At 45.3% G+C, this 27,737-nt stretch overlaps 1 protein-coding gene across 11 annotated transcripts in view; it reads left to right on the top strand.

Moving 5' to 3' along the window:
- EVC2 (EvC ciliary complex subunit 2) overlaps positions 1-12,819 on the top strand; it is a 150,040-nt gene extending 137,221 nt beyond the window's left edge. For 10 of the 11 annotated variants that reach the window (XM_039540430.1, XM_039540429.1, XM_039540427.1 and 7 more), the window contains 3 exons: positions 4,849-5,045; positions 11,807-11,908; positions 12,434-12,819. In XM_039540430.1, coding sequence (XP_039396364.1) covers positions 4,849-5,045; positions 11,807-11,908; positions 12,434-12,704 — 570 coding nt within the window. In that variant the 3' untranslated portion in view covers positions 12,705-12,819. The remainder of the gene's footprint in view (positions 1-4,848; positions 5,046-11,806; positions 11,909-12,433) is intronic. The other variant, XM_039540428.1, reaches the window with a different exon arrangement.
- Positions 12,820-27,737: the final 14,918 nt, after the last annotated feature.

Genomic DNA, 27,737 nt, shown 5'->3' with positions numbered 1-27,737 from the left:
TAGAAGGGGAATAAATGTGGAGAGTGTCGTTCTTATGATAGAAACGCTTACTCTGCAAAACCTTCCTTTTTTGAGAATCCTAACGATAGTCAGACTCTGGATTTGCCTGATCTCTTCTGCAAATTCATTCTATCCCGCTGTATAAAATTCCTGTTAGGGAAGAGTGAGACTTCTAACAGCAGCTGTAACATTTTGAATCCTCTCTGGACAAAGAAATTGATTTTGGCTGTTTTCCTGTTCTTTATTCACTTGTTCCTGGGGATTTCTTGTGCCTGTGACCTGGCCTTGGTACTAATCTCCCACATCTGCTACACACAGGCTGGTAAACAGTTCAGAAGTGGTGCTGGCTTTCTGAGGATCCCGGGGGATTATCACAGGAGTGCTTGTGCTAGTGGTGGGTCATTTAGAACAGCTATAACTGATGGGAGCTGGCCCAGTGTAACTATGGCAAATCTACTGAGAGCAGATAGAGGAGCTGAATAGGATAGAGAGAGGGAATGGCAGTTGTTAATTGTTAGAACTGCGGCTCTATTGTTTATGTAGCACATTATAGCTACATTTATGCAGTGGGATATTCCCTGAACACATGGTATTGCCCGCCCCCCATCCTCGCTAGCTCCTTTCATAGAGTCCAGTGCAGCATCCTTTGTGGTGTTAATTTAATTTTTTTATTTTCATCTAGCCTCAGGTTTTCACAGTGCTATAGATCTTTGTACTGAAATACACAGGAGCACTATAGAAATTATCAGGTGGATGCTGGAGTTTTCACAGCTGGACCGGACACACAAAGGGATCTTGGCACCCAAGAAGTGGGAAGTGAAGTTTGTTTGTTTGCAGTATCCAAGAGGCGACTGAGTATTTTTGATTTTTTTTTTCCACTTTGGACAGGAACAGAGATTATTTTACATTTGAGGGAATGGAGGTTTGAATTCTGTGTTCCCATCACCAGAAGCCCTTGGCAGCAGCAACATGCTCTTATTGGCAGCCTTAGCCGACATCTGCCCTTACACACAGACACAGTGAATAAGCACACAAGCTCGATGTTTCTGCTGAAATGAAAAGCAGTGAAATACTTAACACTGAAATTGTCATCATTAGGCGTCAGAGTTAGAAGCCCCTTTGAGATGAATGGCAGTCATTCACACTTCTCTTCTAGCAATTGCTCCATGCTGTCTGCAGATTGAGGAATATGCCGAGTTGGGCATTCCATTCCCATTTTGAAGGTTTTATTTTCTACAATAAGGGCTAGAGACTTATTTTTTTTAAATGAAAGCTTAGACTCTAGAGCACAGTTGCATGATAATTTCCAAACAAACAGGCATTGCGCAGCCATTTATGTGGCTGCATAATGACTTCTTAATTCACAGAATCAGGCTGGCTATAATCCTGAAGTCCCAGTGTCCAGCATGAAGTGAAAGATCTTCATGCACACACTGGTCCATGGTGGAAGTGATGAAGCAAGTGATAATAGCACTGGTTTCTAAAGCTATTGACTTTAAAATGATTTTCATTTAATTGTTTTTCATAGAATATCAGGGTTGGAAGGGACCTCAGGAGGTCATCTAGTCCAACCCCCTGCTCAAAGCAGGACCAATTCTCAACTAAATCATCCCAGCCAGGGCTTTGTCAAGTCTGACCTTAAAAACCTCTAAGGAAGGAGATTCTACCACCTCCCTAGGTAACCCATTTCAGTGCTTCACCACCCTCCTAGTAAAAACGTTTTTCTTAATATCCAACCTAAACTTCCCCCACTGCAACTTGAGACCATTACTCCCTGTTCTGTCATCTGGTACCACTGAGAACAGTCTAGATCCATCCTCTTTGGAACTCCCTTTCAGGTAGTTGAAAGCAGCTATCAAATCCTCCCTCATTCTTCTCTTCTGCAGACTAAACAATCCCAGTTCCCTCAGCCTCTCCTCATAAGTCATGTGCTGCAGCCCCCTAATCATTTTTGTTGCCCTCCGCTGGACTCTTTCCAATTTTTCCACATCCTTCTTGTAGTGTGGGGCCCAAAACTGGACACAGTACTCCAGATGAGGCCTCACCAATATTGAATAGAGGGGAATGATCACGTCCCTCGATCTACTGGCAGTTCCCCTACTTATACAGCCCAAAATGCTGTTAGCCTTCTTGGCAACAAGGGCACACTGTTGACTCATATTTCCTCCAAAGTGGTAAATTTTGTAACATTTCAAATTAAAAGTTACTGATCATTTATTTTGTTGTAGTGCTGTGTGATGGGGAGGTCTGCCCCTTAAGGATAGCAATGTCTAGTGGTCAGTCCACCCTGTCATGTGGCATGGCCCTTTAAGGATCCAATAGAGAGAGATATAGAGACATAAGGGGGATAGAGCTAGAGGGAAAGTGTCTCTGAAGCCTGGTCTACACTAGGCGTTTAAACCGGTTTTAGGAGCGTAAAACCGATTTAACGCCACACCCGTCCACACTGAGAGGCCCTTTATAACCGGTTTCTGTACTCCTCCCTAACAAGAGGAGTAGCGCTAGTATCGGAATTACGATATCGGATTAGGGTTAGTGTGGCCGCAGATCGACGGTATTGGCCTCCGGGCGGTATCCCACAGTGCACCACTGACCGCTCTGGACAGCAATCTGAACTCGGATGCAGTGGCCAGGTAGACAGGAAAAGCCCCGTGAACTTTTGAATATTTCCTGTTTGCCTAGTGTGGAGCTCAGATCAGCACGTGTGGTGATGCAGTTAAAAATCAAAATAAAGAAAGAGCTCCCGCATGGACCATGCGGATGTGATCGCTGTAAGGGCAGGCAAATCTGTTCTATCAGCGCTCCGTTACAGAAGACAAAATTCAAAATCATTTTTAAAAAATCTCCAGACAGACGCCATAGCAGGGGCTCAGCGCACTGCTGCGTGACAAACGTAACGGAAAGCCCAAGAATCAAATGGACGCTCATGGACTGGAGAACTCAAGCTATCCCACAGTTTCTGCAGTCTCCGAAAAGTATTTGCATTCTTGGCTGAGCTCCAAATGCTTCTAGGGTCAAACACAGTGTCCGCGGTGGGTCAGGGCATAGCTCAGCAATTTACGCACCTCCCCACCCACCCCCAGAAGTGAAAGGGAAAACAATCCTCTCTTGACTCTTTAACATGTCACCCTATCTTTACTGAATGCTGCAGATAGACCCGATGCTGCAGCACTCAACACCAACATCCTTGCTCCCCCCCGCCATGGGTGGCTGATGGTGCAATACGACTGGTATCCGTCCTCGTCATCAGCCTATTGGCACATGGGGCAGTGCAAAAGGACTGGTAACCATGCAGACTAGCATCCATCAGGTCGATCAAGGGTGCCTGGCCCTAATTTTTCATGGTAGATGGTACAGTATGGCTGATAACCATCATCGTCATAGCAACAGGGGGCTAAGCTCTGTCAGCCCCCACCCTTCATGTGTAAAAAAAAGATTCAATTGCCCCTGGACTAGCAGAGGGATGCTGGGCTCCTCTGCTCCACACTCCTTACTGTTCTGTCTGGACTATCATAGCAGCTGGAGGCTGCCTTCCACTCATTTCTCACTAACAAGTCAGTGTGTCTTATTCCTGCATTCTTTATTACTTCATCACACAAGTGGGGGGACAATGCTACAGTAGCCCAGGAAGGCTGGGGGAAGAACGGAATCAACAGGTGGGGTTGTTGCAGGAGCACCTCCTGTGAATAGCATACAGCTCATAATTTCTGCAGGATCTGACACAGAGCAGCTGTGCTCTCTGATACAGTGGTTCTCTAGTACACTTGCCCATATTCTAGGCAGGACTAAGTCTATTTTTAGATACCAAAAAGGAGGGATTGACTCTGGGAGTCATTCCCAATTTTGGCTTTTGCGCCCCTGGCTAAGAGCAGCCAGGGGCACTTATGACAGCAGCAAATGGTGCAAAACGACTGGTAGCCATGCTCATCTTTTTACCAATTTATGGATTGGTAGATGGTACAGTATGGCTGGTAACCATCTCTGCTGTCATGCAAAAGCATGCTGCTGTGTAGCGCTGCTGAATCACCTCTGTCAGTGGCATCTAGTACACATACGGTGACAGTCACAAAAGGCAAAACAGGCTCCATGATTGCCATGCTATGGCATCTGCCAGGGCAATCCAGGGAAAAAAGGCGCGAAATGCTTGTCTGCCGTTGCTTTCCCAGAGGAAGGAGTGACTGATGACATTTACCCAGAACCACCCGCGACAATGATTTTTGCCCCATCAGGCACTGGGATCTCAACCCGGAAATTCCAAGGGGCGGGGGAGGCTGCGGGAACTATGGGATAGCTACGGAATAGCTACCCACAGTGCAACGCTCCAGAAGTCGATGCTAACCTCGGACCGTGGACGCACACCACCGATTTAATGTGTTTAGTGTGGCCGCGCGCACTCGATTTTATACAATCTGTTTTACAAAACCGGTTTATGCAAATTCGGAATAGTCCCGTAGTGTAGACGTACCCTGAGAATGAATTGTGTTTGGAGAAGAGATCCTGTTACTGTCCCTTTAAGGCCCCAGGGCCAGGATCCTTGCAGAGAGGATGGGGCAGAGCTCCCCTCTTACCCAGATAATAGAAAAATGAGCTGGGAGACGGGGCCAGTATAAATGCTGCCTCCTCCCTCAGAAGCAAGGTGGATAGGGGTATATGTTAGAATGGTAAATAAACCAGACCCTGCAAAGAGGGGTTGAACTAACCTGCTCTGGGTAATTGTTTGAAAAGATCCAACGGGTGCTGAATACAATGTACCCGCAGGGCATAACAGGCCCATAATAGCATATGCCGGAGAGACACGCCTTCATGGTATGCTGAACGTGTCTGAACTTTTATCATTGATTCCTCTAGGAGCTCCGATTGGCAACTTATTTAACCAAACTGACAATGGTACCGGTGGGGATGTTGCACAGACTGCTGAACTTACTGCTGCCTTCGAGTTCACAGACTGAGCTTCTTTCTGTTCTGGATTCAATCAGTGACAGATATTCAGACAGTGTTATGGAAAGTGACATAAATGTAGAGGAAGCTGACAGCTGTAGAAAGAGGTAAGTGTGCGTCAGTTTATGGCTGAAATTCCAACTGGAGGATATTACTTTCAGGGAATATAGCTCCATTGGACTGACAGGAGCAGTAGTCAAGCAAATGAATGGGTTTTCCTGCTGAAATGTTATTTCTGAGGGGGAATAAATCATTTGAACTAGATAACTTTTTGATAGTTATAAATATCTTAACTACAATCTGACTTTAACAGAGGAAAAATGTGATCTGTATTATTCATAGATGTAACAACTCTTTCTTTGCTTTTAAATATTCTCCCTCCATTTTCTTATTTGCTACATTTTCTCTTGATGTATTTTATTGGTTTTAATTTGCATTTGCTTATCTATACATTCTTCTCACCATTTATTTTAGTAATATTTATACTAAGTATAGCAGGCTGCAGGTGTTGTAAACTGTTGCTGTGACACACCGAGGTAGGCAGTATATGGAGTAAAAAAATCTGTAAATTACAGTCAAACCTCAGAGTTACGGACGCCTCGGAATGGAGGTTGTTCGTAGCTCTGAACAAGACATCATGGGATGCTCCTCGGGGTAGACTGCTCGGAGCGGGGCTCACAGCTTTTCAGTGGCTGCCTGGCGAGTGAGGGTGGGGACAGACAGCTGGTTCTAGACCCCTGTGAGCAGCGGTGATGAGTGAGGCACCTTGGGGCACTGCAGTGAGGCACCTTGGGTGCACAGTGCAGGCTGTAGCCCTTTAAAACTGAGCTGCTCCTCCAGAGAGCAGGATGCAGGCAGGAGCTTGGGCTCCAGTTCCAGCAGCTTACACTCCAGGCCAGGTTTCAGTAGCAGCTTGGGAAGTTTCTTTCCCTGGGCTCTGAGCTTACAAGCTGGGGCAGGGAGAGGGGAAAACAGCATTCACTACCTCCTACCTGTAAGTGGCTGCCCTGTACTGCGGGGAGTAGGGGGTGGGGGTGGGGACAGGCAGCCAGATGTGCTTACCTTTAAGATGCAATACAGGCACAGTACAGTATTTGCTGGCTTGTTTGTTTTGGGGTTTTTTGTCTCTGCTGCTGCCTGATAGCTTACTTCTGGTTCCCCATGCTGTCCGGTTGACCAGTCAGTCCATAACTCTGGTGTTTGTATCTTTGAGGTTCTACTGTAGTCCTTTCTAAAGTTTTTCATTTATTTTAAATATATGTGACCTTTATGTGTAACAGGAAATAAAATGTAAACTAAGCAATAAATTGCAGTTTTACACTCACAATTCTAAAAAAGCACTAAACACAGAAGCTCGAATCTGAATCTTTACAAATATATAGGTATGTGTGGCTTTAGATCCAGACATGATCATAAGAGTCTGGTCTTCTGTGTTTGAACAAAAACCAGAAGGAGCTAAATTTTCAGTTCAGTTGCAGAGATGAAAACTCACAAGAACAGCTGTGCTTACAAAATTTCAGCCCAGAATGATCGTGATCTCATGAGAGGAGTTAACCTATCTAGATGTCCACTGTTTTGGCCTGTAAAAATCTTATGTAATCAACTGTCTCATAAGATCACTGTCATTTTGGTCATATAGAAACCCAGCTTTAGCAATCAATTCCCCTTTTAAGTCCTTGCAAGAAACACCATAGATCCATCCCTGGCCAGCCTTTCATCAGGTTGGACAGAACAAAGTGTGTGGTTTTCCCTGAATCCTATAGGGTAATATAAACACACTACATAGTTGGCAGCACTGCCTTAGGTTGTGCAGAAATCTTTAAAGTGTGCACAGAGCATACTCAATAACTGTTAATTGCTCATAACTTTTCTATTTTAGGCCCCCGTCTCCAAAAAAGTCCATGTAAACAAATTCTTGTGTCCCACCTGAGTCCCATTCAAGCAAATGGGACTCCATGCTTATGCAGATGCTTTTGCAATATAGGGACCTTAATTTTTTCTTCAAGTGTTTGCTCATGTCGATTCCATTCTAGATGCATGTGCACCCACTTGCACAGTCGTCAGAGATTTTTGCTTTAACGGTATCTGTAGGGTCGGCTGTGACGCCACCTTGAGTGCTGCACTCATGCACATTAGGTGCTACCGACCCAACGCCCTCTCAGTTCCTACTTATCGCCCGTGACTGGCAGTGCAAGAGCATTAGCGGTTATTTACAACCCATTGTCTATCTCAGTGCTTCTCAAACTTTTGTACTGGTGACCCCTTTCACATAGCAAGCCTCTGATTGCGACCCCCCTAATAAATTAAAAACACTATTTTATATATTTAACACCATTATAAATGCTGGCGGCAAAGCAGGGGGCTTGGGGTGGAGGCTGACAGCTTGCGACCCCCCAGGTAATAACCTCATGACCTCCTGAGGGGTCCTGACCCCCAGTTTGAGAACCCCTGGTCTGTCTTCTTTGTTTACAGTTTGTAGGTACTTAGTTAGCCATTAAGTTAACTGTTAGGTTAGTTCAGCAACTAGAGTCCCAGATGGGACTTCGCCCTGGAGTGGGGCCTGCCCCATTCCCCCGGCTTCAAACCATGTTCATCATGCAACAGGCCGATGCCTATCAGTAATGCCCACGACAGCTGTGTGAAGTGCGAGTCCCACAGGAAGACAAGTGCAGAATCTGTAAGAACTTTTGCCCTACAACTCAGAAGGGTCGGGATATCCGCTTGAGGGCCCGCCTCATGGAGGCTGCGCCTCATCCAGCGTCAGAGCCCTCCCACTCGGACCCTGCGCCTAGCACCTTGGCATCCTCCCAGTACCGTTTCCCCTCGCCAGTGCCTAAGAAGCTGCAAAAGAAAAAGAAGAGCTCCCCCCGCACTCCCCCCAGCACCAGAGGGAGAAGGGGCTTCTGACAAAGGACCTATGTCAGGCCATGTGCCCGTCCTGGAGTTTAACGAGACCCCCTAGCCCGCCAGGTATCCGACTCCTGGGAGCGGAAGGGGACCCTTGCTTCTCCTGGGCCCTCGTTGCCCAAAGTGTCCCTGGTGGCTAAAGATCAAGCAGGCTAGCCGGCACCACAGATGCCACACCAGGCGCCAGATTCGGCTAAGACCTCAACACTTAAGGGCAAGCCAGTCATGGGACTGCCCCATAGGGCAGTGGAGCATCCTCGGTCCCCAGACCGCAAGCGTGGATCCCCATCTCCACATCCTAGGACCCTGGCACCACACACCTCAGTCTCCAGTCAGAAGGCCCAGGTCCCCGACGCCGTGCTCTCCCCCTGCGAGGCATGGGACACCGGAGTCAAGGCACAAGTCCCTGTATCTCCAGTACCGGCGAGTTTCTAGCCTGAGATCACTGCAGTACAGGTCACCATCACGGTCTCCCAGACATCAGTGCCCAAAGGGACAGGATCGCTCCTGTGCATGGCTGATCTCCACCTCTCGGATACCGCTCATCAGGCAGGCACCGATCCTCACCTCGCCGGTCGCCAACCAGCAGATTCAGGTCTCTACGGCTCTGCCATGATCACCAGAAGAGCAATGGTCCGAGTCAGACCAGCAGTTCAGCCCCTCACTGAGGAGGGGTTGATTCACCAAAAAGCCGGCACGCAGCCTGCAGCGGCAGACTGTCAGCAGGGACAGCGGCTCAATGGCCACACTGGAACCAGTGGGGCGTGCCCATGATGCCGACCCCGTATTCCCCCCCGTTCTTCCCTTGCCACCTCAGACAAACCGCCTCCAACATTTCTGGCACAGTCAGAACGCAATACTGAATGTGACACAGGGGTAGCACAGCAGATTACAATGCCTAAGGAGCTGTCCCTGGAGATGGAAGGGGAACATGCCCCTTTCCCGGTGGTGCAATCGTCATAGTAGTCTCCGGACGAAGTGGTGGGGGGCCCACTGATGACTTCAAGGAGCACCAGGTGCTCCTTATATGAGTGGCTACCAATCTGAACTTAAAAATTGAGGAGTTAGTGGAGGAGTCTGACGACCTCTTTAATGTTCTATCCTCCACTACCCTGGCCTGGGTCACGCTGCCCATCCACCCAGGGGTCCTTAAGATAGCCAAATTGCAGTGGCAGAACCCCCTCTTCCATTCTGCCTACCTCTAAGAAGGCGGAAGAGAAGTATTACATCCCTGCAAAAGGGTTCAAATAGCTGTATACACACCCTCCAGTGGCGTTACTGGTCGTGTCTGCTGTTAATGAAAGGGACAGGCAGGGACAAGTCAGTGGCACGCCAAGAGACTGGACTTATTTGTCAGAAAGATTTACTTGATGGCCAACCTGCAATTTTGGGTGTCTAACCACCAGGCCCTCTTAGGCAGATACATTTTTAATCCGTGGGACTCCCTTAACAAATTCAAGGAGGCCCTCCCACAGGACCGAGTCCAGGAGTTCGCCACTTTTGTTGAAGAGGGCAAAGCAGTGGTGAGAGGCCCTCCAGATGGCCTGGGATGCTACAGACTCGGCAGCCAGAATGGTCACTTCTGCAGTGGTCCTGAAGCGCAGCTCCTGGTTACAGTCCTCTGGATTATCCCAGGAGATGCAGGCCACCATTCAGGGCCTCCCATTTGAGGGGGCAGGGCTCTTCTCCAAACTCACGGACGCAAGGCTCCACAGCCTTAAAGACTCCCAAGCAACCCTTCGTTCCTTGGGCCTTCATACCCCTCTGCAGGCCAGGAAGTCGTTCCATCCTCCACCTCTTCCATCTCCTCAGTCTAGGTTCTGGGGAACTCCCCGGCTGAGCACCTACAGGAAAAAGGATAGAGACAAGGGGTCAAAGTGGCGTTACCTGTCGTCTTTCCATTCATCTGCTCAGCCTGGCCCTTCCAGGAACAAAGGAGGCCAGAAGCAGACATTTTGACAGTGCACACGTGGTCGACGCCCCAGTCACATCCCAGGAACCATCCTCCTACTCTTTCCTCAACCGCCTGTGCCCCTTCTGGTCAGCCTGGTTGCAGCTGACCTCAGACGGTTGGGTGCTTGACATAATATTTTCGGGTAACACCCTGCATTTCATGGCCGACCCTCTTTCCTACCACTCTGCCTTGTCCCTCTTCAGGGATTCTTCTCAGTAGCAACTTCTCATTCAGGAGGTTGAGAACCTCCTGTGCCTGGGGGTGATGGAGGAGGTCCCTCAGGACATGAAAGGGAAAGGGTTCTACTCCCTCTATTTCCTAATCCTGAAAACAAACAGGAGGCCTTGGACCCATTGCCTCAACAAGTCACTCAAGAAGTTGAAGATTTGCATGGCCTCCATCATCCCCTCCATGGATCCAGGAGACTGGTATGCCACCCTCGACTTGAAGGATGCATATTTCCATTTTCCCAGGACACAGATGCTTCCTCTGTTTTATGTTGGGCCACCGCCATTTTCAATTCATGGCGCTGCCCTTTGGTCTCTCGTCAGCCCTGAGAGTGTTCACAAAGTGCATAGCACCAGTGGCCACTTACCTGAGGTGTCGAAGTGTTAAAATTTAGCCATTCCTCGACGACTGGCTAATAAAGGGCTGATCTTGGGATCAGGTGTGGTTCCATCTCAATCTAATTTACTCTACCTGTTGCGATCTGGAGCTGTTAATAAAGGAGAAAGTCAACCTTAGTTCCAGTGCAATGTATAGAGTTCATTGGAGTGGTCCTCGACCCTACTCAGGCCAGAGCCTTCCTCCCTGACACCAAGTTCTGAGCCATGGTGGACCTGGTTGCAAGACCATGAACTCTGAGCCCATCTCCGAGGATACTGCTTGTGAGTCACCTACAGTGGAATTGACATGAGCAGGCACTCGAAGAAAAAACAGTTATCTACCTTTTTGTAACTCTTGTTCTTCGAGATGTGTTGCTCATATCCATTCCATTACCCTACCCCTCTGTTGGTTGCCAGCAAGAAGGAACTAAGAGAGAGTAGGGTCAGTGGTGCCTAATATACCAGATGAGCACAGCCCTCAAGGGGGTGCCACTGCCGACCCTACAGAAACAGCTAAGGCAAAAATCTCCAATGACTGTGCACATGGGCGCACACACTAGGATGACCAGATAGCAAGTGTGAAACATCAGGATGGGAGTGGGGGGTAATAGGTGCCTATATAAGAAAAAGCCCCAAATATCAGGACTTTCCCTATAAAATGGGGACATCTGGTCACCCTAACACACACACCTAGAATGGAATGGACAGAAGGAACACATCTTGAAGAACAACAGTTACGAAAAGGTAGGTAACTGGTCTTTTTTTTCTTTTAAATCTAGCAAAGTGACAATACCTCATGGAGAACTAGCTGCATTCCAAGGCCCCTGTCTTGCAAACATTTATGCACATGCCTCACCTCATAATTCACAGCCTCGAGGCACAGTTTGGTTCCTGGTTTCCCCCTCACTCCCTGGGGAATGTAATCTTCCCCGGCCTTCCTGGTGGAGATTACTTTCCTCTCTGCATTGACTCAGTTGTGGTGGCGGATATGTTGTGAGAATGGAATCCAGGCTTTGCCCAGTCCATGGCCCTGCCCTCCCACTCTTTGTCCACCTGCACAGGAAGAGGGGTGGCAGATCCACAAAGACTAATGCAACCTAGACTATGGGAGTCACACAGAAGATGGAGGAGGCAACTTACACTACCTCACTCCCTTGCTGGGGAGCACAGGGTGAGCCAGGATCTCTCCCATAATAAATATTGTTGGGCAGGAAATTATAGCAAAAAATAAATGAACATTCCTGCTGAATGTATTTAAGTTGTTATTAACATTAATTTTAATACCCAAAACCACATGGTGGTGGTGATTTTTTGTTTGTTTGTTTTTGGTGTTTTGTTTTGAAGGTGGGGGTGTAAAATTCAGGATTTTCTTTTGTTTCCCCTCCCCCCCTTACTCCTTCAGGAAGCACCAAGGGTCATGGCAAGCATTAGAAAGCAAAGTAAGGCAGGATCTGATAAGCAAAGGCTTGGAGAAGATGCATTCTGCAAACAGGAGTAAAGAAAGGTAAAGAAAAAGTTAGTACTTGCTATGGGAGAAAATACAACTCCTTGTACCTCATATCTTCCAAGAGTCGTCCTTTTTGTGAGAAGTGTTTTAGAATTCATGAACATACTCACACATGTATATCTTCTACCACTGTTGTCCTGGTTCTCAGCGTGCATGTGAATATGGAACTCATGTTTCATAAAGCATCCTGTACACTTACTGTGCAATAATATTAAAGTTCTTGCAAGGGAAATATTGATGCTCCACATGTTCTGCCCACTTGCCTCCTTGTATGTAACATTTGTTATAAGGCTGCTTACTGATTGGATGCTATATTTCATACAGTGAAGTGGAAATTGGTTTGGGGTGGCAAAAATGATGCATACAGTGTGTCAATTTCTAAAGATGGTTTACATTAGTCTCCCAAAGTACAATGAATATTTTTTTCCAAGATTTAACTATACAGTCAAGCGAATCATTTTGTGCTGGAACTATTATTTTTATAAATCATTTTTTAAATTCAATTTCCTTTTCTTAATACAGCCTGCTAAAGAAGAAGCAACTTGCACTCATGGAAAGAACATCATTCTCACCTCTCGGATGTTTGTCTAGACATCCTCCTGTGGAACCTTTTGGCCAGCCTGATTCATTGAACACTGCTGCTGCAGAAGCCATTGAGCTATTAGACACAGGGGAGAAGATATTTTTGTTCCGTGATGAAAGGGATCCCATACTTACTTTGCATAGTTCTCCAAGAAAAAAGAAAAAGAACTTCCTAAACTCCAAGAAGACTGCATTGGCAAACACGGGCTAATGAGGGAGATAGCCATTCAGTGCAGCAATTAGTGAGAGGAAGTTTATTTCCAAATAAGGATCATGAAAAAGGAGAAAATCATCTGAGTCATTGTTAAAAAACAACTTTTGTATAAGTTGCAATAGTTTGATTTTTGCATTGTAAATAGTTTTTATTCTTAAAACTGGATTTTGAGCTCGTCATCCGGCAGTGCACAATCTATATCTATTAACTACACCGGACCCTTGCTAGAATGCGGGATTTGAGATCCATGCGTGGTACCGCGTTAACGCGGGGACCGCATTAAAATGAATTGCAATTAAAGTAGTTAAATTTGGGATCCATGGCTGCGACCGCGTTATATGCGAATTCGCGCTATATAGACGCGCGTTCTAGCGAGGGTCTGGTGTATTGTTTTTAGTGCACACAGGAGCAGTAGGTGAATTTGTGTCATACTCTGTGATACATATTACATAACTGAGGGCAGTATGTAGTGCTCATATAATTCATTGTACCAGGTTTGTATGCACAGTGTGCCTAGCCATTTGATAGCATCGTCTTCAGCCAGGTGAAGAGCTCGTAGCTCGCCATCAGCGGGCACTTGTCAAGGATATGCAACATAGTCTGAAGTTGACCACATCTATATCGTGGGCCATTAGTGAAACCCCATTTGAAGAGATTGGCCACACAATTGCCCTGTCCTGTTTGAAACCGGTTCAGGGAAGCCCACTCGTGCCTTGGCAGGTCAGATAGTTGGGTTGGTGACGAGAGAGTGATTAATGACTATCATTGCTGACCACTCATTATGCCAAGCAGATTCCACCGTCATGTCCTGTGGTGGCATAGTATCTAGAAGACAGGTGAAGTTAGCAGGTGGTTGAAGAGGTCTGAGTACAGGGGCAAGTCACATTTCTCATGGATGTTGGCCAGGAGCATGATGGAGACCCCCTCGTGGCGAATATGGGGCGGAGCTATGTTACTAAGTATTGGCAGCCATGGCAGTGGAGTTGCATATAGCATCCTGCTAACTGTGCATAGCTTTGTTAAGCTGTACATCGACCAGCCTCGTGTGAGATGAGCGACAGCAGACAGGAGCACAGTACTGTGCTGTTGAATACTGATTTGACTGTTTGCTATATTTTTATTATTGTTTATATGTCATGGTAACTTATGTGAAATCAACCCCTGATTAATTATTGCAGGATACAGTATTAAATACAGATAAGGATGAGGAAGAACTGTATACCAAATAACTGTGGTAATTATTAATAAATAGTTTGTTAATAACCACTATAAATTGGGTTTTATTTTTGCAAACTGCTTCCTAAAATTACAGCTAGTGGACTAGATCCTCCAAACACTTATGCATGTGCTTAATTTTGCTCACCAGAGTAGTTACATTGGCTTCAGTTTTTCACCAGCTTCCCCAAACTTGACTGTGAGTTTGGCTCAGGCATAAGTGTTTGTGGAATCTGACCCAATCTTTGTACTAGTGGAGCAACAATATTGTATCTGCTCACAGACAAAGGGGGAAAATGGGAATTATGTTATTTTCTTAAGGCATTAGTGATCACAGTGTTACCAACTATAATGGTGTCAACCTCTCATGAGTGTCCCCTTTCTTGCAATCACAGTTCTTTTTCACGGTGCAGCACTCACCTCTTGTGATGGCCCCCTTTGGTTAGTTGGGTGTGAGCCTGCTTTTGTTTTTTGGTCTTACATCAGGGTGGCACCTGCCTCTAGCGAGCACCCTGCCCCCCCAGCTGATGTTCTTTTGGCGGGCCTTCAGCAGCTCAGCCCTCCAGCCGAGCCTCACACACTGCCCCCCCTTCTGGGGTATACAAACCCAAGTTCTTATCGCAGTCCTGGTATGGGGCCATAGCCCTTAGGCTTCCTCTCAGAGGCACTGCCTTCTTTGACCTCCCAGCCGGGGCCCATCTCAGTACCCTCAGGTAGTGTCCTTTCAGCATCCTCCCTGGTCTCAGTCTGCAACCAGACCAGCAGGGCCCATTTCGGTACCCTCGTTTGGACTGGCCAGGTTCTGTGCTCAGTCCCTCGGGCTCAGCCTGCCCACACTGACTTTTTCATGGTCCTGCTGCTGTTGTATTCAGCCAGCCAGGCACCTGGTCTTTGGCAGCCTTCCCTGGGCTCCGTTCTGTCTGGTGAGCCCTCTGCAGTGAGCTGTCCATGGTTAATCTAGCCAGCCAGGTACCTGGTCATCCCTCTTTGAGTTCCACACAGCAACTGAAGGCTCTGCTCTGCTTCTTGCCTTTTTATCTGGCCCTTCTGGCCCCTAATTGGTTGTTCCAGCAGCCCCTCTGATTGGCCGCTCCTCTGCTTCCACTCTAGGCTGCCTGGAGGACTTCTTGCTGCACTATTCTGGAGCAGGGTGACTCAGGGCTGCAAGGCCTCCAGCCAGGCGGCCTCTGGACCTAGTCCACCCTGCCACACCAACTCTCATAACTGTAGGTATTTTATGAAAGCTCTAGCTCCTGGATTCAAGTGAATCCATAAGAATCTGTTCATTGTTTAAAAAAAAAAGTTTTTAGCCCTCATAACTGGGCACACAGGGGGCTTGAAAACATGAGCCATAGAGGCACTGAAACCAGAAGGCAAATAAAAAGAACTCTAAATTTATTATTTTTAAAATGTCATGATGTTTAAAACAATCATGATTTTTAGATCATAACTCATCATTTTTGAATGCCCAGGTTTGGCAATATTATGATCACATACCCTGAAGCTGTTCCTTTGTTAGTGCTGTATATTTTTATATAAACAAGATGTCCATTTCCTTTGGGAAAGTAAACAATAATTGTATTTGTTTTTATAATTGATCATAAAATGGCAGAATTGCATTTATTCTGAACCTAAGTGGAAAAGTTTATAAAGTTAGGGACTTTATTGTACAGTAAAGAACCATTAACATTTTTCAGCTACTAACACAGTTCTTGATCGTGTGGATTAATTAGCATCTCATCCTGAAAATCCAGTAACCATTCTCAGCCTGTTCTTTATTATCCTCACTGAGTCAAAAGTGAATAAGGTTGTACCATGGTAGAAAAAGCCATTCTCAAGTAACGATTGGGTTTGATACATTCAATTTACATCCTTCCTGGATAGATTACAGCCCTAATCCTGTGCTTATATGTAGCACCTATACGCAATAGAACCCATGGAGTGAGCACATGATGTCAGCGTGGTGGCTAGTTATAAAAGGGATTTAGTATAACCAACTGATTAATGTGTATATTATGTTTTGTGTGAGGCTTGGGTTGGGTGTTGGAATTAAATTACCATTTTATTTATTTAGATTTATACAAAGTTAAATCGTTGAAAGCCTGTTATTGAACTGATAATAAATTATCTTAATTTACTGGGACCTGGGAGAGTGCTGAATATTATAGACAGGGAATTAACGTTTTTTTCCCCTCCTACCAGTCTGTCAGGACAATAAGATAGATGGGAAGTCCTATCCTAACATCTGAATGCCTGGAAGGGCTATGTGAACGGAGAAGTCTACAGGATGTATTACAGCCAAACAGCATGAAAAATGCAACAGTAGAGAACAGACAATGGAAAGTGAAATTGGAAGTTCTGGAAAGTCAATTTATAAAGACTAATAACATAAGAAATAGATTTGCACTAGAATATAAATATAATTGAATTTACAAGCAATACTGTCTGTCTTTGCCTTCGTACTAAATGCAAGCTGCTGCTTTGAAAAAAGCAAAACTGATAGTCACTTACCTAATTATGTGAAAGAATAAAACAAGAAATACAATTGCTTCACTTAAACCCTCTGATGATATTTTTTTTAATAAAGGACAAAGCCATCAACAAAATTTTGAAAATGTTACAGCTAAACACTCCTGAGGCTAAAGCATGCTCTGAAATGTTCAAAGCATTTTTTTAAAAAATTCCCTAAAGTAGCCTTAAACCTAATCAGTAGCAGTAACGTGTATGTTCCCATCCCTAATAAAGCAATAACAGAAATGAATAAAGCTTTTTTAAAAGCCCCAGGATGAGATGGCTTCCCAGAAGAATTCTTCTCAAAGTAGAGAGAGATTTTAACTCATACATTGTCAAATCTTTATAATGAATTCTTGTCATTAAAAACCTGCAGAATTGTTTTCAGAAGCATTTATTACTGAAAATCCCAGCAGAGATTCCACTAGTTGGATGGGAGGCCCATAGCTATAAATTATGAGGATAAAATGCATGCCAAAATTCAAGATCTTGTGACTCAGAATCTCATGTGTAAACTCACCAGGTTGGATTTGTACGACATTATCTGTGTATCCAATAATGTAAGGATTTTTTTGCACATCCAGCTCACCCGGCCAAAAATCTAAATAGCTCAACAGTTGTAATCTCCTTGAATGCAGTAGAGGCATCCCATAGATGAAATAATAAAAATCACACTTCCATAATGCATTGTATTTTTAAAGAACTATATAAATATTGAATCTCAAAACATCTATATTCAATAGATAAAGCCTCAGACCTGCACTGATTAAACACACATGCTTAACTGAGTAGTCACAGTGAAATTATGGGCCTATGACAGTATGTGAAGGCGCGAGGAGGCGGGGAAGGGGGTTGTTAGTGTGTGCAAATCTTTGCAGAATCAGAACCTTAGTAAATATTCTCATCCTCATTTTACAGATAGGAGATAACGCTGCCACGGACTAGCTGAGTGGACATTTCTATTAGTTTTAGGGTTGTTACCTGTTACAAAGAAAAGTTTTATGGAGCAAAGGGCCAGATCCTGCAAGGTGCTGAACGCCACTTGGGAGTCGGAGGGGGTTGAGGGCATTCTGCACCTTGCACAACCAGGTCCCAATGTGCTGTCACTCTGGTCTAATCTCCTACTGAAAAACAGATGGAGCCAAAGTAGAAAGATAAAAGGATCTGATGTGAGGGGTCCGGTCTTGTGAAGCTCACTGCACTACTGGGGCTTAAAAAACAAATCCCATTCATCTGACAACATTTTCTGTATGTTCTCCACCTGGCTACAGCATTCACTTTATTAAACAGTGGAGTCAAAGGTTTTGGAAATGAGGGGCACTGCTAATGAACTGTTCAGTGATCCTAAAGGAGCTCACCTGCCTTCCCTTGAAAGCTTTAAATATTTTTCACCATCTCCTGACTGTTGATAAGCAGCAATACAATATACTTGGAATATTTGATCTCCTTAGGGACTCTCCCCTCCCCCTGAGAAAATAACATCCACTCAGTAGGTGGAGGTCGGGCAGGACCAGCAAATATTGCATTGCCCTCCCCTTACCAACAGCCCTCCTGCTTATCAGGGCACCCACTAAAGTAAAAAGAGATCCCGCTTTAAACTGTAGAAGCCCTAGAAAAATAACTCATGAAAAGAATCAGGGGAACTAATAATAAATTCCCTTTGGCAGGGAACATTACTCCAGGACACAACAATTTCCTTGCTAGTAATAGTGTAAATTATTAAAGAAAAGAAAATAACTCCTAACAAAACGACTTGCATAGTAACCATGTCAGTTTAATAAACATTAGTAGCTTTATCCTTCATACCTGAAGGGTACTTGGCCAGCATTTACAAATTCAGATGTTTTTAACCAGCAATTTAAACCCACTGGTGAGCACAAATTATTTTTCCCCTATGCAGTGAGGGGGGGGTGAGTCTGTTACAGCTCCCAGACACAGAACCAGGGCCCAAATCCTGGATTGTAACCCATTACCTGTGTATTTAGGGGCCGAAGCTTACTGTTCAGGCACCAGTGACATTTTCAAAGCCACTGCTCAGCTGCTGCTGAAACCTGGAGGTGCCCATGTCTCCTAGGTACCTACGTTGCTGCTCATTGGAATCGGCAAAGCCAGCTAATTGCTGATGCCATCCCACAGCTAATGAGATGCTCAGAGCTCAAGCCAAAGGCCAGGGGGCCCCAAAGTGGGATTCTGTACTCTAGCTAGTCGGGGCTTGCCAGTTTCTCCAGCAAGGCCCATCCCATAGGGAGACTCAGAGCAGGCCTCACGCCTGTGACCTGACAACCCCCACAGCAGGAGGGCTGGAGGCAGCCTATCAGCAGGTAAAGGGGCACACTGACGATGACCAGGGACACAGAAATGTAGGGGAGTGTGAAAGAGGTCTCAAGGGTGAGAGAGAAATGGTTTTAGCTGGTAGGACATGAGCTACCTAAGCGGCTGATCTATCTTAGGTGCCTATCTCCAGGAGAGGGTTTGTAGCTCAGGATCCCAAGCGCAGAGGCACGTATCTCTGGCATGTCAACCAGGACAGCTAATTAAGCACCTAATGCCCCACCCCGCCCTTTTCTAGGCATTTCACTCCTGGCTGGCTTAGGTGGATCACCTTTGTCTGGCTTGTCCCTCCACAAACACCAGACAATTCCATTTTTGTTGCATGTTCTTTCCATTTCTGGCCAAAGAGTTTTGTCATGGGATCGTCCCAGCACGTTTTTGGTCTGCCCAGTGGTCGCTTGTGGTCTCTGGGGATCCAGGCACTGATGCGGGTTGTCCACCTATTGTCTTACCTGCAAACTACATGACCTACCCATCTCCACTTTGCGTCGTGCGTTGCCTGCACTACATCAGTCACCTCTGTACGCCTTCTGATCTCCTCATTCAGTATATGGTCATGGAGCGATATCTTGCACATTCGCCTTTCCTTTGCTTTCTGGGTGACAGCGAATTTTTCTTCCTCCGCTTTCATTGTTGACCACCTTTCCAGCTCAGGTGGACGGCTTCTGAAAATCCCTTCCTCAGGCACCTAGCTCTCCCCATGGCTTGTATGGGGAGCCTGAGTGCCTAGCATGGGGCTGAAAGTTCCCCTGGGCAGCAGGCTGCCAAAGGGTTAGGCACTGCAACACTGAACAGAGCAATGTCTAAGTACCTTTAACACCTGGGCCCTGGTTCTTTATTTCAGGCTATAATGACTCTTGCCTATAGGTCCGGTGGTCACTGTTTTGGTCCCTGGTCTTGGCCAATATGGTGGCCATCACACAGGCATCCTCTGATTTAGTATTAAATAGCAATAAATGTAGTTTGTGTGAATTTCCATCCCTATGGAAAGCCAGAGTGTGATCTTCAGGTATAGGCCCAGGATGGGGAAGGAGTATAGTTAAATTGCTCCATGGGAGCTGCAAGATTAACTCAGCCTTAGGGAGATGCAATAGGTCTACTTCTGCATTGCCTTGCATCTTGTTACTTACGAAGTGTGCGCTGTGAAATCAGAATGGTACCATGTCACACAACATGCAATGCAGTGGAGAATCTGGTCCCGTGCTTCCTGGAGCTTGGCTTTTTAACAGCCCTTTAGGAGAGATGGGTACACTATTCTCTATGGCCCATGCAAGTAGTGGTGGACCCTCTGGGGAGCTATCAGGGAGTAGTTCTTGTGCTCAGCAGAATATAAGAACTGCTATTGCTCGTGGCCTCCTATGAAGATGCTGGGTTTTTTGGCCCAGATCATCAAAGGGATTTAAAGCACCAAACTCCCACTGGGCACCTAACTACCTTTAAGGATCTGGGCCTTTGTGCCCGCCACTTTGTATCCCTGCATGAGGCCCAGGCAAAATCTAATCCAAATGCTGCAATCCATCCCTTCTTAAACCCTTTTAAAGCAACATTGCCAACCTAAAGCACTGATTGGCTTTAAAACAATATGTTTCTTTTTAGGTTCCTTCTGGGTTTTGAGCCTTCATATTTTCAAGCGTTTTTCTGTGACCATGAAGGCCTTTAAAAAACTTACTTTTCCTTCCAATGGAAGCTAAGAGTCCTGTGTAATCACATGACTCCAGGAGCTGGGATTTAAAAGAAAATCACCAATTGTCATAATGAGGCTTGTGGTAAACTGCAAGAGTTGGCAACACCGGAAGAGGTCCATACGTGGGACCCGTGCAGTCTCTTCTGCACTAGTGTGAATGTCAACCAAAATATTTAGATATTATATTAAAATATTCTTTTGTGTGTGTGTGTTACACCCTGTTGCTTCACTAAGTAAATTCACTTAGTAAATTCCACTTCATTCATTTTGAGTGACTAGAATCCTTTCCGTCTGGCTACCATTCTGAATGTGGAATTGAAACAATGTCTAAAATCACAATGTTACAAGAAAACAGCGTGCAGGTGGCCTGGTCCTCTTTATAAGGGCTAAGGTTTAAAACACTTAATTTTTCCTGTCTCCATTTCTCTGGGTTGGCAATTCAGCATTTCTCCATTTCTCCATTTCTCTGGGTTGGCATTCAGTCATTCAGCAGGTAAGAAATTACTTAATCAATTGTTTGACCACATTATAGTGATATTAGACTATGTACAGAGATGCTGTCAGTGTAAATCTGGCTTCAGATTAAAATATTGTCAAATCAAGCTTTTATAAAACAGCAGCCCAATAGAAAGTTTCCACATTTTGCAAACAAATTCCAAGGAGACAGTTGTGTGTAAACAAAATATTGCTCTGCTGCAGTTGGAACCAAAGGATTGCAGTGGTCAGATGAGTATAACTATCTGTAAACAAAAGTGAAGCTGTATTGAAATGTAATGTCTAAACTGAGAGAAAGGTAAAACATATGCAAAAATCATCACTGATAAACTAGAATCAGTCACGTTTAGTCATCTGAGTTATTAGCTAGTATCATAGATTGGTTTGTTTGCAGCATAAATTTTAAACTGATAAGGTGGGTGAGGTAATATGTCACTTTTAGTCATCTGAGTTATTACTAGTATCATAGATTGGTAAAGGGATTACCGCACCTGTCTTGTATTGCCGGGACCAACACAGCTGCAACAGCACTGCATTTTAAACTGGCAGGCTCTCTCCAATAAGATAGATTCTGAAAAATAATTATCTGCTTTTATTTGAATCTAGTGAGTCATGCCACTTCCATTTATTATCTCTTATTCCTCTGGTTGCTATTTTAGCACCTTTATTTCTCAGGGGGAGAGTTAAGTTTTATGCTGTTATTCTGATACAGCACAGTGCCAATAATTACACTGCTTCCCATAAATGACTCTCATTTCCTGAGTCTCTGGCAGCAGGTTAGTCCTCTTGAAATTAACTGACCCAGTTCTCCGGCCTGGTCTACACTTAAAAGGTTTGCTCATATAACTATGGCCTTGTCTACGTCAGGCTCTGGCCGGGGGCGGGGGGCAGTGGGACTGCTAAAAATAGAAGTGTAGATGTGGAGAGGCATTGCTTGGGTATGTAGACAGCCATGTCAGGTACATACCCTAGGCTTCTGATGTGTCTGTACTCTACTTGCCTAAGCAGTACGCTGCTATTTATACCCATGCTAGCTGGGTGTGCAGTGTCTGCCCTACACGCTGCTGCAAATGTAGACCTACACTATATCAGTGTGGCTAGTGCAGAGGTAGCACAAAATTACTTTTGATTGTGTCGTTTATAGCAGTTCATAGAGTGACACAAGTATATCAGCAGAAGCATTTTTATGCCACTGTAACTGTGTCTGCACTAGAGGTTTTGCCAGCATAAAAATGTTACAGAAAATAAATGGAAAAATGTATAAGTAAATAAATCACGCCCCTAACCAACATTCCTATACTGGCAAAAGATTCTGGTATAAACCTGGTCTCCGTTGCCTTGCACTTTTCTAATCAATTGCACATATGCAAAGTGGATGTAAAATGCTAACAAATCAGCACTGTTAGTGTTTTGCACCCACTTTCCACTCATCTTGCACTGCTGTAAGTAGTTATATAAGGAGCAAAGTTGTGAAGAGATAAACCCAGTATTTGTAAAGCACTTTATAATGCCTTACATTAACGCTAAATATTATTGTATTCTAGACAATGTAATTAATGAGAATTGAGAGCATTCATCACTATGAATGACTGGGCATTCTACTAGATGCATTTCTACTGAACAATTTTTTCCACCAACATTGTGTCAAAAAGTTTGTGATTTAGGATATCACCTGAAATAAATTAATATCCCTAAAGATACAAACATTCTCTGAGGGTATCAGCTCTAGCTGGGGAGCAACTGAGAAGGCTGCCTAAATTACACCCCACTTACGCTCTCAGTAATGTGAGTCTCACTCATTTCCTTTTACTTGTTTGTCATAGAAATCTGACAGATTTAGTACCCTGTTTTTCCTTTGCCTCTGCTTGCTTCACTCCCTCTCAATTTGAACTGCATATTTTGGTCTTCAATTCATTCTTTAAACTGTTGTGTGGCGCTTTTATGTGTTATCAAACAGCTGCCACGATTCACAGCAGTGGTGGCTGCATTTTGATGTTAGATGAAGAGATTCCTTTCATATGAGGGTGTATTGTTACTAGGGGAAAAAATTCTTACTGCCTCCTTCGGTTTGTTTATAGAAAGAGTAAGCCATAAGTGACCATAGGTTAATGAGCTTGCTTTTCCTTTTTTAGCCTTGTCTCTACGTCTTTATTTTCCTAGCTTTGTAGCTAGAGTTTTAGAATTCTATTGCTCATTGTTAGTAACCTGCATCTCACTTATCCAACAATTACTTTTGGATAAACTGTTTATTGAAAGGTACTGGAATCCTTTTCACATATCTCTGCTTTTCTTCATTCCAGCTGAAACTAAAGGCAGAAGGACTGGAATATCAACAAAACAGGCTTTTCTTGCAAGACTTCAGCGTAGTGTACAGACTCAACTGGATGGAAACTTGCATGAGTTCATACAAAGCCTTAAAGAATCATCTAACCCACAAGCCATTCCTTTTCCACCCTGACTTCTTGAAACAGGTCTTCTACGGACAGATGCGTTGAATGTGTGCCTTGGGGCAGTGCTATCCCAGAACATTGATGACAAGGAACATCCAGTCTTCTACATAACTAGAGAGCTGTTCTCTCAGGAAATAAACTATTCAACCATCAAAAAGGAAGTCCAGGCTGTGAAGTGGACCATAGATGTTCTCCATTATTATTCACTGGGGGAGCGCCTTCCTACTAGTCATGGACCATGATGTCTCTGTTGGCTGAATTCCATGCAGGATACCAATGCCTGGATCGTGAGGTGGTATCTCTCCCTACTGCCCTATGTTTTCATGGACAGTGTTACTCCATTGTCCAGGAAAGACACACCAGAACGCAGATTTCTTATCTTGGGCTGGAGGGGAATGGCAGACAGATGACAATACCTCAGTTCCAAGTCTCCGTGGGAGGATGTGTGATGGGGTGTGCCAACCCCACACTGGAGAATAGATGGTTAAGGAGCAGCTCTGGTCACAGGTGTGCTTTCAGCACAGCTCAGCCAGGGTGGTCAGTACAAGGGAGCAGACCGGCACTGGGAGCTCCTGGAGGAATCTGGTAGGACCTCCTCACCATCCTGAAGCGGGCCTCAACTCAGAGCTGCCAGCCACCACAGAAAAGACAGTAGAGCACCTACATATGAGTAGAGATGGGAACCTCCTGATCCCTTCTGGGGGGATTCATTGCAGGCCATTGGCCAGGCCTTCATTGTGCCTCTGGAGAGGCAGGGACGTAGTAGGAAGTAACCCAGGGAGCAGGCTGGGTGATACCCTGGCGTAGGGCTCACATTGATCTGCCTGCCTAAGGGCATTGGGTTGGAACCTGAGGAGTTGGAGGTCCAGGTTCCTCTACCACCAAACTCCAGACTTGAGCCCACTAGATGATAAGGTTAGCCAGTGCTCTGACCACTAGGGGGCATAATCTAGGGAGCTGATCCCCCATCACAACAACTGACACTTATAAGGGACTGTGTTGTTTCCAGATGCTGTCATTTATCCGGGGCTGAGAGTAAGTGAAAAGGCACTGCCCTGAACAGGCCCTCATCCATAAACCAAGTAATTGGATTCTGCTCCTTTTGTCAATTCTTTTCTGCATTTGAATAAATTGCTTCAAAAATTCTACTGGGTAATTTGGTTTCTTAATATAACTATAAGAGGACAAGGATGTGTCTTGTTTTGGCTGGAATTTGTTTGTTTAGATGAGTAAATATGACAATAGATTAGTATCATTACCCTACTGATGAAAGGGCATAAAATTGTGCAGAATATGCCTTGGGTTGAAAGGTCATCCTGAGAGTACAAGCAATGGACTTTGCTTGGGTAATGAAGCCTCAGCTCAGCCAAGAAAAAGGGTTCCATCCTAAAGTTCAGGGGCTTTGTCTAAAGGTCTTGTTCTATGCTGAGTTCCCCACATGGAAATTTGGTGCCCTGTATGGAGGAATCTGCAGGACTCGGTTGAGGCAGCAGCAGCAGAATCAGTAGAAACTCCACAGAAAGCCCTAGATAGATAGGAGGGGGAGGGGGTGAAGCAGAGCTGATGCCGCGGCAAGACCTTTCTGGACCCCTGGTGGTAACGATACTGTGCTGACTTCACAGAGCTCTGGCCTACCAGGCTGGTTGCAGCAGAGCTAAAATTACAGAACTGGTCCAATTGGAGTGGGCTCTGACAGAGCAGTTCTGTCTGGTCTGGCGCAGAGAGAAGAGAGCCACCCCTGATGCCCTGACTACCACTGAGATTTACTTGCCCTGTGAATAGGACTTTAGGGGGTGGCATTGGTGGAGACAGTTCTAGACCCCTATAATAGGACATTTATTAATTCAAGTTGGGGGCGAGGGGTTGAGCAAACTACTCAGATGTTCATTGGAGGTGCTGAAATTTCTCATATGCCAATATATATGTTTGGTTTTCATGTTTCTTTTGACTGATTTTTCCCTTTTCCCCCAAATAAAATGATACTTTATGTTCCATGTTCCTAAAGGACTTTGGAGTGCTCGTGAGTGGCTGGGGGGAGGGGGGGGAAGGAGGGGGAGGGAAAGATGCCTGGAAAGGTGACCAGGGAGGTGGTGGGTTTCTTTTAATTTCCAAGAGCCATAAATAGGAGCATGGGTTTGTGTGGGCCCTCAGGCCATAGCTTTATTTAATTTAGGAAAAGGAATTCTTGACAGATTGAACCCACCCCTTGTTGCTGCCATTTGTATCTGGCAGGCTAGGACTCTGTATGTAACCTTCTATCTTCTATTGTGCTTACTACCTGCATTTAGTCCGACTCCTAGTGATATAGACTGCTGAGTAACTGTTTCCAGGATTGGGTCCATATTTTATGTGTTTTGGGTCCTGTCCTTAAATCACTCAGGTTCCAAATGGGCTGATCTGCTTCAGCTGAAGAGGGATGAAAGCTGCACCCCATTTGTCTCCTGTAAGAAGATGCTGGCCAGGCCCCTGTTAGCCCAGCTCCAGTTAAGAAGTATTAGTTGGGGTTGGCGGGGTATGCCATGCCTAATTGGTAGAACAGAAGCACCTGTGGGCCTTATTAGCCAGGGGGCTATATAAAGCTGGCAGGAAGGAAATGAAGGGGGGCGGGGAAGAGGGAGAGCAAGGAAATGGAGTAGCCACAGGCTGTGTATCCCTGCTGGCTGGAGAAGCTGGTTTACAACTGTCTGTAAATAGAAGGTGGTGGGAGCTGACACTGTTAATAAACAAAGCATTGGTGATTGTAGTTAAAGGAGGTCTCTGGCTGATTTGCGTGAAGGTGAGCAAATGCCTCATTACAATCCCCACAACACGTTTATGCAACACCATAGATCCCTCACAGGACCACTTTGTGTTTCCCCATCTCAAAAATGGCCCTTCAGTGGCACAGGCATTCAAAAATTCCCACAGCTAATCTTACAGAGTACAGTACTGTTCCCTTCTCTATTCTTTTCACCCAGGAGGATGATTGGCCCTCCTCATACTGAGTTGAGCCAGAGTAAAAGCGTCAGGACTTAGGCCCACTGGGGTCACAATGCACAGCGTGACTCTTGAATAAAACATCCAGTGAAAAATCATGAAGTCTCTGAATAAGCCAATTTTCAGACAGCCATAAAATATGCAACACATTCCCTCGTGAGAAAAATCTCACGTACAGTGCTGTAGCGAGCTGTTTGAGTGAGATTAAAATTCTGTTGAACAAACCCCTCCAAGCTTTTCTACAGAAAAGTTACTGGCATTCTCCTATGGGTGCCTGGTGCACAGCAGGATGTGGCAATACTGCTGCGAAAGATATTGAAAACAATCTCCTGCGTGTTGGCGCCAAGGGTGCCATTACTGTGCTATTGAGCTCATAGTGACATCACTACAAAATGATTTTATCCTGAAAGTTGTTTTTCTGCCACATTTCAGAGTGTGCAGGTGTAAGAGAGAGAGAGAGAGAGATTTTCTTCCTTGTTTAAATATATATAGAGGGAGAAGTATGAAAAACAATATTTCCTCTAGCTATCAGAAATAAAATTTCCCATTAGAATGCAAGGAAGGAAAGTGCTGCATGTCTTTGAGGGAAAGGAGGCGACAGAATCAGCGTGGCCGGATCTTCCAATGTTTACTCATCTGACTTTTCTCACTGAATTCAGTAAAACTATTTGAATAAGTGAAGATTGCAGGATCTGGTCAATATGGGGGATGCATATGGCATCCTGCCACTGAATCAGAAATGGAGAGTATTCAGTGTGGGATACATGATCTAAAACCTATCTAGCTCATTACCACTGACAAGCCTGCCTTATACACAGACATTGATGCATTGACTTTGGCAGCACTTTTGCATCTTATCATGCCGATAAAGTTCCTGAAATTAAAATTGGATTGAAGAGAGTAAAAGAGAGATTATTACATCAAAGGGAGGCCTTTGGTAACTAAGTGAAACCAGGGAGGTAAAGGAGCTGGAGAATTCAAACTGTTCTGTGACTGGGAAGAAATTATTTCAGAGGAGAATTTATTTTTCCAAAGCGCATGTACACTAGAACTTAGTAAAGTTTAGATGGGACCTCAGCAAACTGGTTGTGTGTTTTCATTTAGAGCTGAGGGTTTTTCTTAAGAAGGGTTGTGTTTACAGTGTCTGAGAAAGGTCAGGCTTGGTCTACACTCAGGGACTGGGTGGTAGGGCAGTGGCAGTCCAGACCCCAACCCTGGGCCGGCCAGCTGTCTGCCCTGGACCCCTGCCACGTGGCTGTCCTGGCCCCCGGGCTTGCGAGGCCAGGTGGCTGCCCCAGACCCAGATTCTGCAGGGTCGGCCAGCTGCCCCAGACCCTGTGGGGCAGGCTGGCTGCCCTGGTCCCCCTC

This window comes from Mauremys reevesii, linkage group 5, assembly GCF_016161935.1.
Source record: "Mauremys reevesii isolate NIE-2019 linkage group 5, ASM1616193v1, whole genome shotgun sequence".
Classification (NCBI taxonomy): Eukaryota; Metazoa; Chordata; order Testudines; family Geoemydidae; genus Mauremys; species Mauremys reevesii.
Note: the sequence above shows the minus strand (reverse complement) of the source record. Positions and strands in the feature narration are given on the sequence as shown.